This window comes from Salvia splendens, chromosome 12 (assembly GCF_004379255.2).
Source record: "Salvia splendens isolate huo1 chromosome 12, SspV2, whole genome shotgun sequence".
NCBI classification, from domain to species: Eukaryota; Viridiplantae; Streptophyta; class Magnoliopsida; order Lamiales; family Lamiaceae; genus Salvia; species Salvia splendens.
This window is the reverse complement of record NC_056043.1, coordinates 25807647-25824261: the sequence shown is the minus strand read 5'-3', so window position 1 is coordinate 25824261 and position 16615 is coordinate 25807647. Positions and strand designations below refer to the sequence as shown.

Sequence of the window (16615 nt, the reverse complement as noted above, 5' to 3'; positions counted from 1 at the left end):
ATTAACTGATTGTATTTATTTTCATTTTGAGTGAGTGACATTTCCCATTTTCTATTTTCCGATGGTCGAAATTCGTAAATCCAATAAATACAATTGAAATGATGAAGTAAGTAACCCGAGTAATTACCATCTTTAAATCTTTTTAATTTAAAAAAAACAATTACCTGTTTCTTCGTTGCATTTATTTATCGAAAAGAAAAAAGAATTCCAAAAAGGTAATTGAAAAGGGATAATAAAACCACTACCTGTCTCTTGGAGAGAGAGAGAGAGAGAGGAGAGATTCCTGAGTTCAGAGCTTGGGTCTCCCATTTCTGTTAGCGAGAACGGCCTCGTCTCTGGCTGGCTTGATCTGCCTTTTTGCGCGACAATGAGGCTGGCGGCCGAGAGTTCTGAAGTTGTGGAATGCAGTGGCGGCGAGAGCACCGCGGCCGCCGGAGAAGACGGCTGCGCTGTGGTGGTGGTTGGTGTGAAGGTGGACTCTCGGAGTAAAGAGCTTCTGACTTGGGCGCTTGTGAAGGTGGCGCAGACTGGCGATCGCGTCATTGCTCTGCACGTCCTCAATCCCAACGTCGGTGAGTAATTTTACAGAATTGCATCTTCGCCCTGTGTTTTGAGCAGCGGTATTTCACTTTCTAGTGCTGTGTTTCTAAAATCTCAGGAATTGTGAATTGTAATTTGTTTAACCTTTGTGATTTGAGGCTTTTGTGGACAATTGCGTTTCTGTGTTGGATATTTTCGTTTCTGATTTTGTTACGGTTTAATTTTGGGCGGAGAAGAGAAATCGGATTTGCTTTCGCTGGTGAAGACTTTTGATTCCATGCTGGCTGCTTATGAAGGTTTCTGCAACCTAAAGCAGGTGATTCTGCAATTCTCTTCTGATTCTTCCTAAACTTACTCTTCTACTGTTTCTACTAGTATCTAGATGTGCATTTTTGTAAATTTATTATCTGAGGCGTATACAGTTATTGCTACAAGTTCTTTTGTTTGCATTTTTCGCTTCCAGTTTGATTGTATATTTATTGTTAGTAATGTAATAGTACCTTTGACACTCTCTGTTTTAGGCAACATCAAATAAAGTTGACTCGCTACCGGATTTTTCCTTTGTTGCTTCTTTTTTTTAGGAATTTATTCATATAAATTACTGGAGTGTCTTGTTTGTGTTTTACAAATTTTAAGTTCAAACTGTATCTAGATGTTTAGGACTTAGATTTCGCTTTCGTTATTCCTGTATAATTTGTTTTGGTGAGTGCGAGCTACGAATTCATCTGTCAGTCATGATGAAATCAGCAAATTTTGGCAGGTGGATTTAAAGCTCAAGGTCTGTAAAGGCTCTCCAACTCACAAAATCATTCTCCGAGAAGCAAAATCATGTGGAGCAACGAGTTTAATTGTTGGCACTTCAGGAGTTGATCACAAAGTTAGATCAAGGACCTCAGTTGCCAAGTATTGTGCCAAGAATCTTCAAAAGAATGCATCGGTTATATGTGTCAACAATGGCAAGATTGTTTTTGCAACAGAATCAAATGCTTCCTGCCTCTTGTTGCTTGGAGGTGCTGATGTCCAGCGACCAAGATCAAGGAAGAAGAAATTGTCCAAACGCCCTCTGAGTCTTCCGCCCCAGAGACTTTTAACATCATCTAGCGATGAAAGGGAGAATGTTTCCATGGCGCTGGTACCTGTAAAAACCCGAGAAATGCCTGAATCAAAGACAGGTTGGGCAGTATTACGAAAGTCATTTTTTAACGGGCTGAAACTACCCGAATCTCCATCTAGTAAGAAGTCATCCGTTATACGATGGATATTGAGATTACCGACACGACAATCTGATGCAGCTATTTATCCTGATCAGAAACAGACTAGTACATCTGATACATCTGAATGTCTTACAAATTTGGACTCAGATGAGGGAGCTATTGTACTGTACTCAGTTGATAATGAATCTAATCTTTATTCATCTAAAACCTTCTCGGTAGGACTTAATGCTCTTACAGAGAAGTACTCAGCTACATGCCAACTGTTTAGCTACCAGGAGCTCTTGTTAGCTACGGATAACTTCATACCTGGTTCGTTCTGTTTTATTGGTTCACCATTTCCTAGTTCACTCTTTCTTCTCATGTGTAATTATTGATGTCTGTTATCTTTTCAGAAAATTTGATTGGAAAGGGTGGAAGCAGCAGGGTTTATCGAGGCTGTCTGCCAGGAGGCCAGGAAATAGCTGTCAAGATACTAAAACCAATGGAAGATGTGCTGAAACAATTTGTTTCAGAAATTGAAATCATTTCATCTTTGCATCACAAGAACATAATTTCTCTGGTTGGCGTCTGTTTTGAGGAGGACAAATTGCTACTGGTTTATAATCTCCTTTCTAGAGGGAGCCTGGAAGACAATCTCCACGGTATGCGTATTTGTTTATTCCTTCTTGTTGTGTGCATCATACAGCATAATTGGATCAACTTGCACTTGTTTGTCTCTTGATTTTGCCTCTTGATTACTGCTCTCAAAATTAGGTTCTGAAAAGTCCAAAAACTTCTTTGATTGGGACACGAGGTATAAGGTTGCCTTGGGAGTTGCGGAGGCACTGGACTACCTACATAGTTCAGCTGAACCAATAATTCATAGAGACGTGAAGTCTTCCAATATTCTTCTTTCGGATGATTTTGAACCACAGGTTTTAGAAAATTCAACTATCATCATTGCCTTGATCTGATTTCTGGTGTTCTATTCATTCTGCTACCATTTCCCTTGCAGCTGTCGGATTTTGGCCTTGCAACATGGGCTTCAAGTTGTTTACATCATATGCGTACCTCAGATGTAGCTGGCACATTTGGGTTAGATTTTGTACTTTCTCAACATAGTATTGACAAAAGAGGATGCAGATTCGTAATAGTTTGTTTATTTTGCAGATACTTGGCTCCAGAATATTTTTTGAATGGGAAGCTAGACGAGAAACTTGATGTCTATGCTTTTGGAGTTGTGCTTCTGGAGCTATTAACCGGAAGAAAGCCGATTAATGATGGATCTCCTAAGGGCAAACAAAGCTTGGTAATGTGGGTAAGTATTCCATCTTCCCTGAAGTCTGGATGTGATTAACTTTCTTTTAGTTCAAATCAGTTTAGAATATGGTCAGATATCGACCCATTTCTTTTAGTCCTCTTCATTTTCTTATTTTCTGTATAATCAAGAAAAGACAAGCAAGACTGATGTGGCTGTACATAAAAACGGCTTTACAGGCAAAAGACATTTTAAAGGAGGGGAAAACCTCAGAACTCCAAGACCCAGAGTTAGTTGATGCTTATGACCAAGAACAATTTGATCTTATGGTCTTAGCTGCAACCTTGTGTACCAGACACGCACCACAATCTCGTCCTGAAATTAGCCTCGTAAGTACTAGCAACTTAAGTCTTTATGCTTAAAAAATGGTTATATCCCATTATGATTCTTTACATTGTCAAAACAGGTCCTCAAACTCCTTCAAGGTGATCCAGCAGTGATCGAGTGGGCTAGGCAGGAAACCAAGACTTGTGAGGACTTGAATATAATCTATAACGAACAATCAGCTACAGTGATCCAGTCCTTCATTAACCTCGCACTACTTAATTTAGAAGATGATTGCGCCTCTACTAGCAGCACCGAGCTGAACATATCGGTGGAGGATTATTTAGGGGGTAGATGGAGCCGTTCATCAAGCTTTGATTGAAAAGGTAGGGCATAATGGGTTGAGCCGAGTGTGTACATAGTTATAGAGAGGCTTCATTTGTTGTGTATGGCGAGGTATTGGACGAGAGGATCCCCGATGCTTTTTAACCTCCTCCTTGCCTAATTTTTTCTAGCCAAATAGAGTGTTGGTCTACATTTCATAATTGGCAGCGCAAAAGATTGCCAAACCATTGCAGTTTATGGGCACAAATGCATTGAATTCCCACAGCTACTACTTACCAAGTAAATCGTGCTTAGGCGAGAAATAATTGTCTACTACTTTTTAAATTTTAGGATTTGTTATTGATACTTACTCTTTAGTTGGGAATTAATTAGGGCGAATGCTATTTCTCTGGTGGTAAGATCGTCCTTTTGTGGACCATATTTTGGTTGGGGTTTGTGGAATCTGATTCGGTGTTAAGATTGTTCAATATGTTTGTCTTTGTCGGATCACTTTTGACTTTTAAGAGTTGCACTGATTAGATGGGTAGGTGGTGTGGTGTATGCACACACACAAATGTACACATCCCAACTACTATTCTGAAAAAAAGATTTTCCTTTTTGGAGGGTAGAGTCCCAGTCCCACAATCTTCATTTTTCTTCTTCAATGTACAATCAAAATTTGTCGGTAACGAAAGAGTTTACCTTCAAAACTTAAACCATTTACTAGAGCCAACTAAGTTGCTTACATTTCGTACGAGTAAATAACTAAACTGCAAAATCAATGTGAAAGTAGAAAACTGGAGGAAAAGGAAAACAATCTAATATGAGAACATGCCTCAATTATCCACGGTGTTGAGAGAGCAACTGTTCAGTGTTTTTTTTAAAAAAATATTATGTTGATTTATTTTAAAATGAAACTATATCCTGGAGGTATCGTATGTCGAATTTTCATAACAAGTAGTGATCTGTAGACAAATTCTAGTAGTATCATGTTTTAATGACCGATGCAGCATTGCTCATAATAGCATCCCTAACGCGAGCGGGCTGAACCGCACCTCGGTCCCTGCCCGCAGCCTGCGCGATGGAGTAAGACGATTCACGGCCTGGCGCGGCGTTGGAGCCTCCAGGGCCGTGCCCCGTTGCGTCCCGGCCCAGCGTTGGAGGGCCTTCGGGCCGGACCCGAACCCCCTACACTTTTTTTCTGATTTTTTGACTTATTTATATCTCATTTCTTCAACATTCTTCCACCAATATCTCATTTATATCCTCTAAAGAATTTTTCTAGAACTTGTAATTTTTATTTCTAGGGTTTGTAATTTTTTTTATTTTCGACTGAACAATGAATTTTTCGTGTTTTAATTGTTCAACGTTTTTTATTTCACGCGTAAAATAGGTTGTAAATTATGAATAGTGAAATTTAATAGTTGTGGTCAGAATGAGGCCTGCAGGGTTAAAGGGGTTGTGGTCTAGTGCAGAAATTTAAGGGAATAATGACGTAGAGGGACTTGAGGCCTGAATCCGGGCCGGGGTTAAGACTTAAGGATGCTCTAATGTGCCTTTGGTTTGGTGTTCCTACCGCTATCCCCTTCATACCCATCGCTCTCAGTGATTAAATTAATCGCATGTTTTTGTTTTTGTTTTTCTCCAACCTAAAAAATCAACATTTTTTGTGACATCAACGTACAAATAATGTACTTTTGTTATTCATAGCAAATGAAACACTAAGTTCGGACCACGAAAAGGAAGTGCTACCAATACCATATGGTTATTTTCTATTTAGATTAAAATAGACACCCGCGTAGTGCAGAGAAAAATTAAGCACCTAATTGAAAAAAACGTAAACAAAGATAACACAGAATTCAGATTCATAATGCTACAAGTCCAAACCTGATGATAATAATCAAAACCTCAATAAGTTAGACAGTAAGATATAGAGTGACCGGTAACAAAACCAAAGCTTAAAATTTATGCCCCTTGACTCAGAAGCCCACTTATTATACGTTAGTTTACAATATATGGAGTAGTAAGTTTTAAAAAGTATGTTAAGTGTAAAAATAAATCATAATCCGCAAATTAAGACAAAATCTCTGAGTAAAAAATTGGAAATACAGTTGCTAGAAAATAGCAACTTCAAAAATTTCAAGAACAGAGCATTACAAGTCCAAAAAGTTGGGCCGTTAAGTGCCATGGTCGTTTTTGTTTTCTAGTTGAAATGAGGTGCCATGGGAAACATACTTAAATGTTAACAATACATGGCACCAAAATTTACATTACGATTTACGAATAGAACACTTACGATAGTTCAATTACATTATCCTTGCCCCGTTTCGACATCCGCAGGTTATTCAGCTGAACTTCCAATGCAGCTATTTGCTTGTATATTTTCTCTCCTTTATCAGGTAGTCTCGAGACTGCAGCCTGGATGATGATAAGTCAAAATAATTAACAAGATTGATTTACTTCTGTCTTGAAAATATGCTACTATTAGATATGCAAACATGCATATTTTTCCCACCACCAAGTTAGTTGCCATTTTTATATAATTTGACAACCTCTATATGATAAGATAAAAATTCTAGATGAATATACAAGTAAATTAACTATAGAAGGATAGAAGCCATTTTGGATACAAGAAATATGCATGCCCAAGTTTTGAAGACAAAATTAGCCACTTCAGGTTAGTAGAATGTAAATAATAAATCACAAGAGTGTGTACCGTATTCGAGAATATGTGAGACAAGCGACCTATTCTCTCTTTGATTTCTGCTTCAGATGGTTCGCTAACATCAGGAACTGAGTTTCTCCGCATTCTGTTTACATCCTTGGGATTAAATGCATACTGTGCTCTGCATAACAAAAGTGACATATATATTCATTTTACGACCAATGAATTTTTGTACTAATAAAGATAAAGGAGCTAATATATTTCTCAAGAGTTACCCATCGACATTTTGTTCAAGTGGTGATCGTGTCGATGCATTCCCCATGTACGTAGTCCCCCTAGACCTGTGTTCAAAATAATGGAAATCCATATCATGCTTCAAGAAGGCACCAGTCCCAACAACAAGGATATTCTTGATGTTTAGTCAAAGTGAGCACTAGGTTTACCAAAAATTCAATTGTAATGTGCACTTTTAAGAAATCCAACAGGGACTGACCTTTTCGGTTCCTCGACATCAAGTATCTCAACCTCATTCGAAGGGGCTGCCTTGGAAAAGAGCAAACTGTGCTGGCTAACTCCAGCTATGTTGAGAGTTTCAAGGAACTCTACATGGCCTCTAAGAGATTCTTCCCTGGATAAAGCATAAACATTAGAACCTGAACCGATTAGTTATTCGTATGAAAGATGATCACATAGAAACAAATAATTACATAGTATGTTCCCGATCATGTTCTTCAAGCAACTGTTGTTGGGTGGGAGAAACATCAAATCCTAGTTTTGGCACAGTGAAAAGATCCCGCAAGTCCTGGAAATTCGAACACAACAAAACAAAGGGTTTTAAATGAATGCCACAGGCACAGAAAAAAGATAATATAATTTGACTGCGGAAATGTAAATTTGCAAATATATTAGAACTATACAAAAATAGCATGTCACTTGTTGTTTGCACCAGGTACTAATTTTAGCATTCACTCTTGAAAAGATTGCGGGCAGCAGCATAATATGTAGATCAAATTTACTAGTATTTCGTTCCCTTGAGATAAATTAATTCAAAGGATGACAACTTGCTTCTTAGGGGACACTAGAGCATGGTCGGAACAGATGTTAGACATTTTTTCTTGTGAAACAAATGCATAAACAAATACCTGTTGGCTGAAATAGCGGATCTGCTCTTTTTGTTCTGTTGCACTTCTAAACAAGCCTCCTTTAAATACCTGGTTCACATATTAAAAAAAGCATATAACTGAACGTAAGGGCTCAAACTTGACCATGAAAAATTGAGACATAATGGCATAAACCTCTATTCTTCTGTCACTTATAAACAAGTTATTTCAAGCATGGGAATCTGTTTGGACTACATGGACGCACATCACATAGCAGAAGATGGTTTCATGTCTTTTAAAATGTGCATTGAGCATTATCAAGATAAAGTACAAGGAGCAGTTTTATTACATAATTATTGAAATCTAAAACAGAGTACATTCCGTGAAACCTTTATCTAACATGGAAAATTTGAAAGTATTAAAATTGACCATGGTATTCTAAATTTCTAATACTACTGAACGAGTGGACGTTAAATCAAATCTTGACCTCCATCAGTACATCAATTTGAAGTTTGAGATATTATAGACAGAAAGTCCCCAACATAAGGAAGAATCTAACTTGAGAAAAAAAAAGCATCACAAACCTGCTTTCTATAAATTTTCTCTTCCACAGTTCCACATGTCATTAATCTGTACACTATGACATCCTTCTTCTGCCCAATTCGGTATGCACGGTCTACACTCTGATTGTCAGTGCTGTAAAAGTTGAGTGAAGTTAATCACTAGGGAAGAACTATTCTGAACAGATGCAATGCTTGTTACAGTTTAATCAGCCATTTATTCACATGTAATGAAGAATAAGGAAATAGCATTTTTTTTATCAATTACTCTAAGCCCAGATCATTCAATAATAATAATACTGCACCTTGGGTTCCATGCTGGATCAACCACAATTACACGATCCGCATTAGTGAGTGTAAGGCCCAAACCACCAACTTGGGAAGTCAAGAGAAAAATTGGAGCTCCACGGCCCTCTTGAAAATCCTTTACAAAATGAAAAACAGATATTCATATTGGAAATAGCAGTTTATATGAGTATTCAAACAAATTCATTATAGAAAAGCATACCTTTACAACTTTAGCTCTGTCCAGGATTTTGGTATCACCATCTATTCTCATGTACTTGTAATGACTAGATGTCAGTGACTCCTGAGTAACAAGAGTAATATAAGAATAGAATTATAGAAAACATGTTTTCCAACAAAATCAAGGGAGATGCTCGTTTGCATGTCTCTGATGGCAATTGTAGGAGTGTGAGAGAGTCAGCATAAAACTGAAAACCACAAGAAGTACTACTAACTGAATGACCTTCCTATGAAGAAGGCTTGCTGACAATTTTCATTATTCTGTAAAATGAGAAACGATTCAATCGTATTTCTATGTTAGAGTTTGAAACCCAAATTCCTTTTGAAGAAACTATTTGGTACAAAATGGAATTTCACACTTTGATCAGAGTAACTTGTGACATCGACAAGACTGATTAAAATTAGCATCTTACATATCTACTGGGCAGAAAGTGGCTAGCAGTTACCCAAGTGTCAAGATCAACAACCAGTAAGAAGGCCCTGATCATGTTTCATGTAAGTATCATTTACCCAATGAGAAGATCTAAAGATCAACATTACTTAAAGTTGTGTGTATTAACCAATCCTGACAGTGACAACCTTCTCATATGTATATGTATGAGAGTACAACTTTAACTAAGTTCATATGTCCTATAAATATTCTTTATTGGCAAGATATCTAACTTCATGGGTTACAGTTTCTAGCTGTAGGTATTTCATTTCGAAAGTCAAGTATGCATATCAGAGTCAAAGTCTCTAAATTTCTCACTCCTCTAACTATCTCGTGATCTCCACCTAAAGCACCATTCCTCGCATGAGAATCTATGACCCCTTAATTCCATTACTTAAATTTAATATTGTGACATAACAAATTCTCAGCCAACAGTTTCCAACAGGAACAATCATAAAAGTATTTCACAATGTCCTACATGAGTTCCACACTAAGGGAGTATTATCATGCAAAGAAAAAATGATATCTTTCATGTCTACAGTCTACTAAGGATAAATGGTTGCAAACAGGGAGTAGGTATCCTAATTCAGCTTCTTTTGCCTTCTAAACTTAGAGACCCCAAATAAGAAGCAGATTAAATCATGGTAAGAAATAGTGTGTGCAAGCTACAAAAGCAATTCCTGAGTTCAACAATATCGTGAATTGAATATCAAACATCTAAACATAGAATAACCTGAATTAGATTAAGCATCTTCTTTGATTGAGAAAATATAAGCACATTATGTCCCTTTGGAATCAAGTCTCCCTGTAACCAAACATTAAATATCAGGCGAGAAATATCAACCAATATGAAATTACTGAATCGTGGTGCAAATCATGAGCCTACCAGTAAAGACAATATGAATGATATTTTGCAAGAGATATTGTGATTCTCAACAATGTCAAATCTATCTGCAACATCTGCTATGTGCATTGCCAGTTTTTCAGCGACTTTATGATCTTCCTGCTCAGCCATGGAATCATCCATCCCTTCGAGAAGGTCTTCAGCAGCTCTTTTTGTCAATATAAGTGGATGATCACATATTTTTTTCAAGATCTGATTCAATGAAAAAACAAAGCTTGTCAAAACATAATCTGCTCTTTTTGTCAATAAGCTAGTCCAAGCATCTTCCCGGGATAATTGCTCGTCTGCATTCATTTTCTAACCTATTTCACTAGATTGCTAGCTTTTAAGCCAATGTGTTATCAAACTTAACAACTCTGAAATGCATGAAACTTTCAATGGACTCCATTAAAAATGAATGACAGATTCATGGTAAATATCAGAGCAAGGGCTATTCAGTGCAGCAGGGTGTTGACAGTGCACACAAGACAATGCCAACATAAAGAAAGATCATGGGAGTTTGCACTTACATTTCATATGCAGTGAATGGCAGTTAAATTTTACGCTTTGGAAGGAAAATTGTGAAATACTTATAAAGGATGTTCAAACGATATAATGTGTGTTCTTGCAACATGAAAGGATTTTAGTTTATTAAAAGATGTATCAGTATCAATGCGTTAGAAATCAAGAACAATTAGTTAGTTAACACAAGGTTATAGCATGGCAAGATGAAGCACATATTTAATACTATGTCAAAGCCTAATGAAAACACATGATGGATATTACCGTAAGTGCAGCAAGAGGTGAGCCGTCACAAGCAGAGACAACAATCTCACTGTTTAAGAAAGCTTCATACAGTCGGCGCTGAATTCACGAAGATAAAGAATATGGACTCTTTAGTGAACTTTTCCCAAAGTAAACAACCATTTTTTATTACAACTATGAATATTACCTGGCATTGTGTCAACCGTAACCATACAATGAGTTCATTCTTGTTGGAAAGTGAGGCATCATCACGAAAAACTTCACTTTTCATTCTTCTCAAGAAATATGGCTGAATGCAATCTCTCAGTTTCTATCATCAAAAGATGCCAAGAGATGAGACAAATGACAATGAAATTATTTCAAGTAAACAACAATACATCTAAAATCTAATTAGGTTCAACTGTAAACTTAGCTCCTACAGATAACAAACAAATGTTTTACATATCGAATGATTCAAATTAGAAACTACTGTTGAAATTGGTGATACACTGAGCATATCTAGTTTCATTAAATCCCTTTATAGAATAAATTGTTATTTACTTTCCTGAATGCGTATCTCGTTTTGCATATATAACAACCCTATATATATAGTACCTCCGTCCTTGAAAAATAGAAACTTTTAAGACATCACGAGTTTTAATGCACAATTGGTAAAGTAAGAGAAAAGAATTGGTACAGTAAGAGAAAGGAAGAGAAAAATGGATGAAATGGATGAAGAGATGAAGAGAAAAAGTAGTGGAAGTAGTGTTAGTGGATTGTGGGGTCCACAGACTAAAATAGAAAGTAGAGAAAGCTTGGTCGTCCCAAAATGGAAATAGTTTCTATTTTCAAGGGACGGAGGAAGTATATATATACACACAGATATATGTATATAATATTCAAGCATTCTAGCAAATTCTTACACCAACGCATTGGCATATTCTGGGCTCTAGCTAATGAAAATCTAAAGGGAATTAGTACTCATGTGCAATAAGAAGAAGGCTCAAGAACAGCACAAGCAAAGGTCTCATGAAGTTTTAACAATTACAGTTCGATATACAAACACAGTTACACAAACAAGTCATTTTTAATCCACCAATATTTAAATCACCCTTGCAACAGATGAACCAATGTGCTTTTCCCTATCAGAAGCATTTTTCTCATTTCCCCGACTGATGAAGTACTCATATTTATCCTTGAACCTAAAAATAAAAAAGAGTAATGGTAGAAGAGATTAACAAATGCCACATATATGCAACAAAATAATGGAATTGGGGGTGGTAAGGAAATTACTCTTTTTTGTCACCTAGCAGCTCTGGACAGGAGAAATTAAATAAAGCCCAGAGTTCCTACAAAGATAGTGTTTTCATAAGTAAATAGTTTTCCGATGCTTCTCGTATGAAAAGAAAATAAACATTACATTTCAATTATATGAAGACGTGAAATTAAACCATGCTACCTTGAGATTGTTCTGGAGTGGTGTTCCACTGATAATGATACGATGACGACAAGGTATTTGAAGCAAACTTTTCGCCCTCTGGGTACTCGGATTTTTTATCAGGTGGCCCTACAGATTTTATATTTTGGGAACATTGATGACAATAAATCCAAGCAAGTAGATCCTTCTCAAAATATATTCTATTCAAATAGTATATAGTATATATAAATAACAACATAGAATGCATACCTCATCAAGTATCATATAATCCCATGTCAATTCATCTTCTTCACCATCCACATTGTAACGGTGATCTCCACATAAGGATTTTGTGTTGTTCCGCACTATATCATATGTTGTGAGAAGAATACCTTTGTCCTGTGGTTAACAATACATAAAATTGTTAATCCAAAAGTAATAAATAATCCATTCATGCAACCGTATGCAGTATATAGAATTCACAAGAAAGATAACCTGAAGTACATATTGGAGCTCATAGTGCCTAGTCTTTTGGCAAGTTGCAAAATACCTGTGAGTGTTCATATAACAAATATACTAAGAGTGAGAAAAGTTAGTTAATTAATCAACATCAATATTTAAAAAGTTGCTAGAATAGTATACTCTCTTGTCTTCTCTGAAAGTCCAACTGTTGATAGTTCATTTTTCCAATGGGTTAACAAGGTCTTAGGTGCAACAATCAAGACTCTCCGGATCAAATTTGAATGGAATAGTCCACACAAATAACTGCAAATCTGAAAAGATATGTAACTGGTAAATCATACACTGTGGCTAAATGTAAAAAGGAAAATGACTATTACAATAAGTACTTTCATCTACCTGCATTGTCTTTCCTAGGCCCATATCATCACCCAAAATACCACCCTTACCCTTGCAATGAAGAGACCAAAGCCACTTTAGTCCTTCTCTCTGATGAGGATACAGCATATTTGCTATTTTATGTGGAAGCTTGTATGTGCCCCTCAGACCACTCAGAGTGAATTCGTCTACATGATTGTCAAATGTAGTCACCTCATCAGATTCTTCATCAGACACCTCAATAAACTTTGTTTGACCATCCGGTTTTTTATGGGGGGGTCGTTTACTCAAAGCCACATAATCTTCATCTTCATTTTTGTAACTATAATCTTGGAATTCTTTAGTTGACCCTGACTTTGCATGTACCCTCGCTGGTTCAATATTTATTGGCCTTTCATACTTATCCATTTTATAGGGGGGTCGTTTACTCAAAGCCACATAATCTTCATCTTCATTTTTGTAACTATAATCTTGGAATTCTTTAGTTGACCCTGTCTTTACATGTTCCCTTGCTGGTTCAATATTCATTAGCTTTTCATACTTATCCATGTTTCTGCTGGGCTTACCAACATAGCTCTCAACCACTGCATCAGCGCCACTAGTTTTGTTCTTCTGATATTTATTGGTGAAATTACCAGCACCTTTTGTCCCAGCTGTTTCATCTTGGGAATAAGAGTGTGGTACATGTGAAGAAACATCAGCCTTATAATCATGGAACCCCTCTTTGATGGTTACATCATGTAATTTACTTTTCAATGAGCCCTGAAAATCATCCATGGTATCTACTTTCTTGGGAATCCTTTTCTTCTCAATGGAAAGGATCTCAAGTTTGGAGCTCAAGTCATTCAGTATATCCATGATTTCATTTCCACTACTCTCGCATGTTTTCTTCACTGGCAATGGTGAGTCGAAATCCCAAATATCATCAACATCTGGTTCTTGAGCACTAATAGCATTTTCCCCAGCAACAGTGGTGTCTTCATTGTTCTCAGAGATTTTGCAGAGGCGCCGTCTGCCTTCCATTCTAACCTTCTTTTGCTTCTCTTCTCCTGTTGAATCCACAAATCAAGTGAGTGAAATAAATTGCAGAAAATGCTTACTAAGATAATCAATATGATTGGTTCAAGAAGATTAATAATACGTGGAACATCGGAATTATCAGTAACACTAGATAGCAAAGATTTTCCCTCCTCAGTATTAGCTTCTGCCGGTATTTTACTACTCTCCAGCTCAATAATGTTGAGATCCTCGCCAACTGCATGATACATTGACAGAATCGTGTTAGAATGACAGAAAATTATGCAACAGACAAAGGGAAAATCACAAAATGACTCATCAAACTCTTAGAAAAATGCAAATTATTTTCCTTGGAAGATCAGTATTATGTTCACCTGAGTCAAAGGTAGCAGAATTCTTCTTAAAAGAATTTTCCTCTTCTTCAGTCATCTTGCAACTTTCAGGTGGTTTGGAGGCTTTAACAATGTTCAGAATATTCAGAAAGTATCAATATATCTGGACGAATAAACCATAAACAGTATGCACCATACATCATGGGAAGGGGAAACCATAAATAATAGTATAACACTCGTATCCCATCATCCTTATTTATAGTTCTTTAATTTAGACCAATTCAGAAGATCTATTGAAGTTACCCAGAGCACTTGATAAAATACTTTTGAAAATTCATAGGGGTAGTTTTTTGTAGAAAACGGCATCAAAAATTAGTACTTTTATTCAGAGTAATACCATGGGTGGGAGATGGCGAAACGAAATCATCAAAGCCTAAAAATAGCCGGTGAGATGAATTATTAAGCCTCGAGACAGGCTCTTTGACATCCACCTCTCCTGCACAATTTAATAGGGGGGAAACAACCCGATAAAGTCATCATCCACACATAAATAAAAAATTCATTAATCATACACAAAAATAATAGTAGTAGAAAAAAAAACTAGATTCTAGGTAAAAACCTTGGGTAGGAGGAGGAGAAGGAGAACCAAAATCAAACCGCGGGGCATCATCAAGTGCGTGGGCGGGCTTCCCCGTTGGTAAGGCACTACTATGATCAACTGCAATTTTCAAAATGAAACCACGAACGGAAGCAGGAGGGTAAGCGTGAGCGCAGGAGTAATTAATTTATCGGTAGATGCGTATGATTGGGAGAAGACTTACCAGGTTTTTGTTTGGGTCTAGCTTGAGAGGCGGATAGAAATCTATTGTGGAGCTGATTGAGACTCATCGCCGGCTTCTTCTTGCCTTCCGCCATTAGAGGCAGGTGTTCTTCGTCGCTTCACTTCCCGCTTAGAAATGTAAATTTGAAATTTGGAGAGAGAAACCGAAGCCAAGTTTCTGTGGGTGTTTGAATTTGAAGTTGGAGGTGGTGTGCACTTCTGCCACTGCTGCTTAAATAGTGAGAAAAAACCCTATTTTTACGAAAATACCCTTAATCAAATTTCAAAAGATGAGTTACGTTGGAATCGAGGATTTGATTATAAATTAAACAAGGAATATTGCTTATAAACACGAATTTTAGTGTAAAAAAATGAAAAAGGACACCAATAAAATTGGAAAATGTATACCTGAATCTATGATTTTTTAAAAGTAACCGATTTACATAATTGTATATGTTAGATTATATTCAATTCATACTCATAAAAAGAGAACATTGGATTTGGTCGTGTTTTGTTTTGTGTTTTTGTTTATTTTAATTGATTATAAACACGAATTTAAAGTAAAAAAAATATGAAAAAGACACCAATAAAATTAGAAAATGTATACCTGAATCGATGATTTTTAAAAAGTAACCGATTTAGATAACTGTACTATGTTAGCTTATATTCAATTCATACTAATAAAAAGAGAATATTGGATTCGGTCGTGTTTTGTTTTGTGTTTATGTTTATGTTTTGGTCGTGTTTCGGAGGCTCTTTGAGTCATGTCTCTTTGTTTGATTTTTGTTTGCTTTATTTTTGTGTATTTTTATTAAAATGTGTACATTTGTTTTGAAACTTTTATGAGGTTGAATGGAATGTGAAATAAACTTGTGTAATGATATTAGAGGAATTGCTGATGATTAAAAATAAGCTTAATTTTTAAAATTTTATTTTGCTAAATTGATACAATTTCATCACTTAACCGATATTTATCTGTTTTTCAAAGAGCATGTGCTATCCCAAAATAAAAACATTTCCAATCCAATGATTACTTTCATACTCCCTCCGTCCCCAAAGAATATACACTTTGAGTTCGGCACGAGTTTTAATACAAAATTGGTAAAATATGAGAGAGGTAGAAAGAAAAAGTAATTAAGGTATTGTTAGTGGAAATGGGTCCCACCACATTAGAGAGAAAAGAGTTTACAAAATTGAAAATGACATATTCTTGTGGGACGGACTAAAAATGAAAGAGTTCATATTCTTGTGAGACGGAGGGAGTATCTTATATGTTAGATTTTGAAAAAACTTATGATAAGGATGCATATTACTTTGATTTAATTTAATCTTTCTTTGATTTGATCTAATCATTCTTGCTTTATTGCTTGTAGCTTATGCTACATAAACAGTATAGAAGACAATCGAAAACTCAAAATATGAGTTTACTTTTGAGTTTTTTCTTCACCTTGTTTAGGGATAAACAAGATTTGAATTTTGGGAGAGTTGATAAACTCGTTGTTTTATACCGTACTTTTTAACTAGTTGATTGTTGTGCTTATTGTCAAATTGTATAGCTTGAATCTTGCTTTTTGTCAATTCCATGCCAATTGGTTAAATGACGAGTTTGTTGAGTATATGTGGAGCTATATATAAAAAGGGATAGA

General features: G+C 36.3%; 2 protein-coding genes across 2 annotated transcripts; one reads left to right on the top strand and one right to left on the bottom strand.

Annotated features, from left to right (window-relative positions):
- The first annotated feature begins 246 nt into the window (after positions 1-246).
- LOC121756988 (probable receptor-like serine/threonine-protein kinase At5g57670) lies at positions 247-4149 on the top strand. Its single transcript, XM_042152435.1, has 9 exons — positions 247-572; positions 777-856; positions 1301-2063; positions 2147-2395; positions 2508-2668; positions 2749-2828; positions 2904-3051; positions 3231-3380; positions 3458-4149. Exons 1-9 carry the CDS (start codon positions 368-370, stop codon positions 3695-3697), a joined length of 2076 nt encoding a protein of 691 aa, XP_042008369.1. The 5' UTR covers positions 247-367; the 3' UTR covers positions 3698-4149.
- Positions 4150-5712: 1563 nt separating this feature from the next.
- Positions 5713-15162, bottom strand: LOC121759520 (protein CHROMATIN REMODELING 24-like). The gene is made up of 25 exons (XM_042155134.1): positions 14971-15162; positions 14769-14867; positions 14547-14645; positions 14192-14272; positions 13942-14055; positions 12822-13849; positions 12606-12736; positions 12459-12513; positions 12234-12362; positions 12006-12113; positions 11840-11895; positions 11658-11748; positions 10755-10877; positions 10589-10666; positions 9806-10015; positions 9653-9724; positions 8473-8553; positions 8270-8388; positions 7989-8100; positions 7447-7515; positions 7012-7106; positions 6798-6932; positions 6580-6645; positions 6356-6485; positions 5713-6057 (listed from the first exon to the last, which is right to left on the bottom strand). The coding sequence occupies exons 1-25, from the start codon at positions 15062-15064 to the stop codon at positions 5932-5934; spliced, it is 3501 nt and encodes a 1166-aa protein (XP_042011068.1). The 5' UTR covers positions 15065-15162; the 3' UTR covers positions 5713-5931.
- Between the last annotated feature and the right edge of the window lie 1453 nt (positions 15163-16615).

Coding starts and splice junctions, on each gene's coding strand:
- LOC121756988 (XM_042152435.1), top strand. CDS start 368: ATGAGGCTGGCGGCCGAGAGTTCTGAAGTTGTGGAATGCAGTGGCGGC. Junction 2,064..2,146: donor TACGGATAACTTCATACCTG/GTTCGTTCTGTT, acceptor TTATCTTTTCAG/AAAATTTGATTGGAAAGGGT. Junction 2,396..2,507: donor CCTGGAAGACAATCTCCACG/GTATGCGTATTT, acceptor TCTCAAAATTAG/GTTCTGAAAAGTCCAAAAAC.
- LOC121759520 (XM_042155134.1), bottom strand. CDS start 15,064: ATGGCGGAAGGCAAGAAGAAGCCGGCGATGAGTCTCAATCAGCTCCAC. Junction 12,363..12,458: donor AGCTCCAATATGTACTTCAG/GTTATCTTTCTT, acceptor TGTTAACCACAG/GACAAAGGTATTCTTCTCAC. Junction 10,667..10,754: donor TACGGTTGACACAATGCCAG/GTAATATTCATA, acceptor TCGTGAATTCAG/CGCCGACTGTATGAAGCTTT.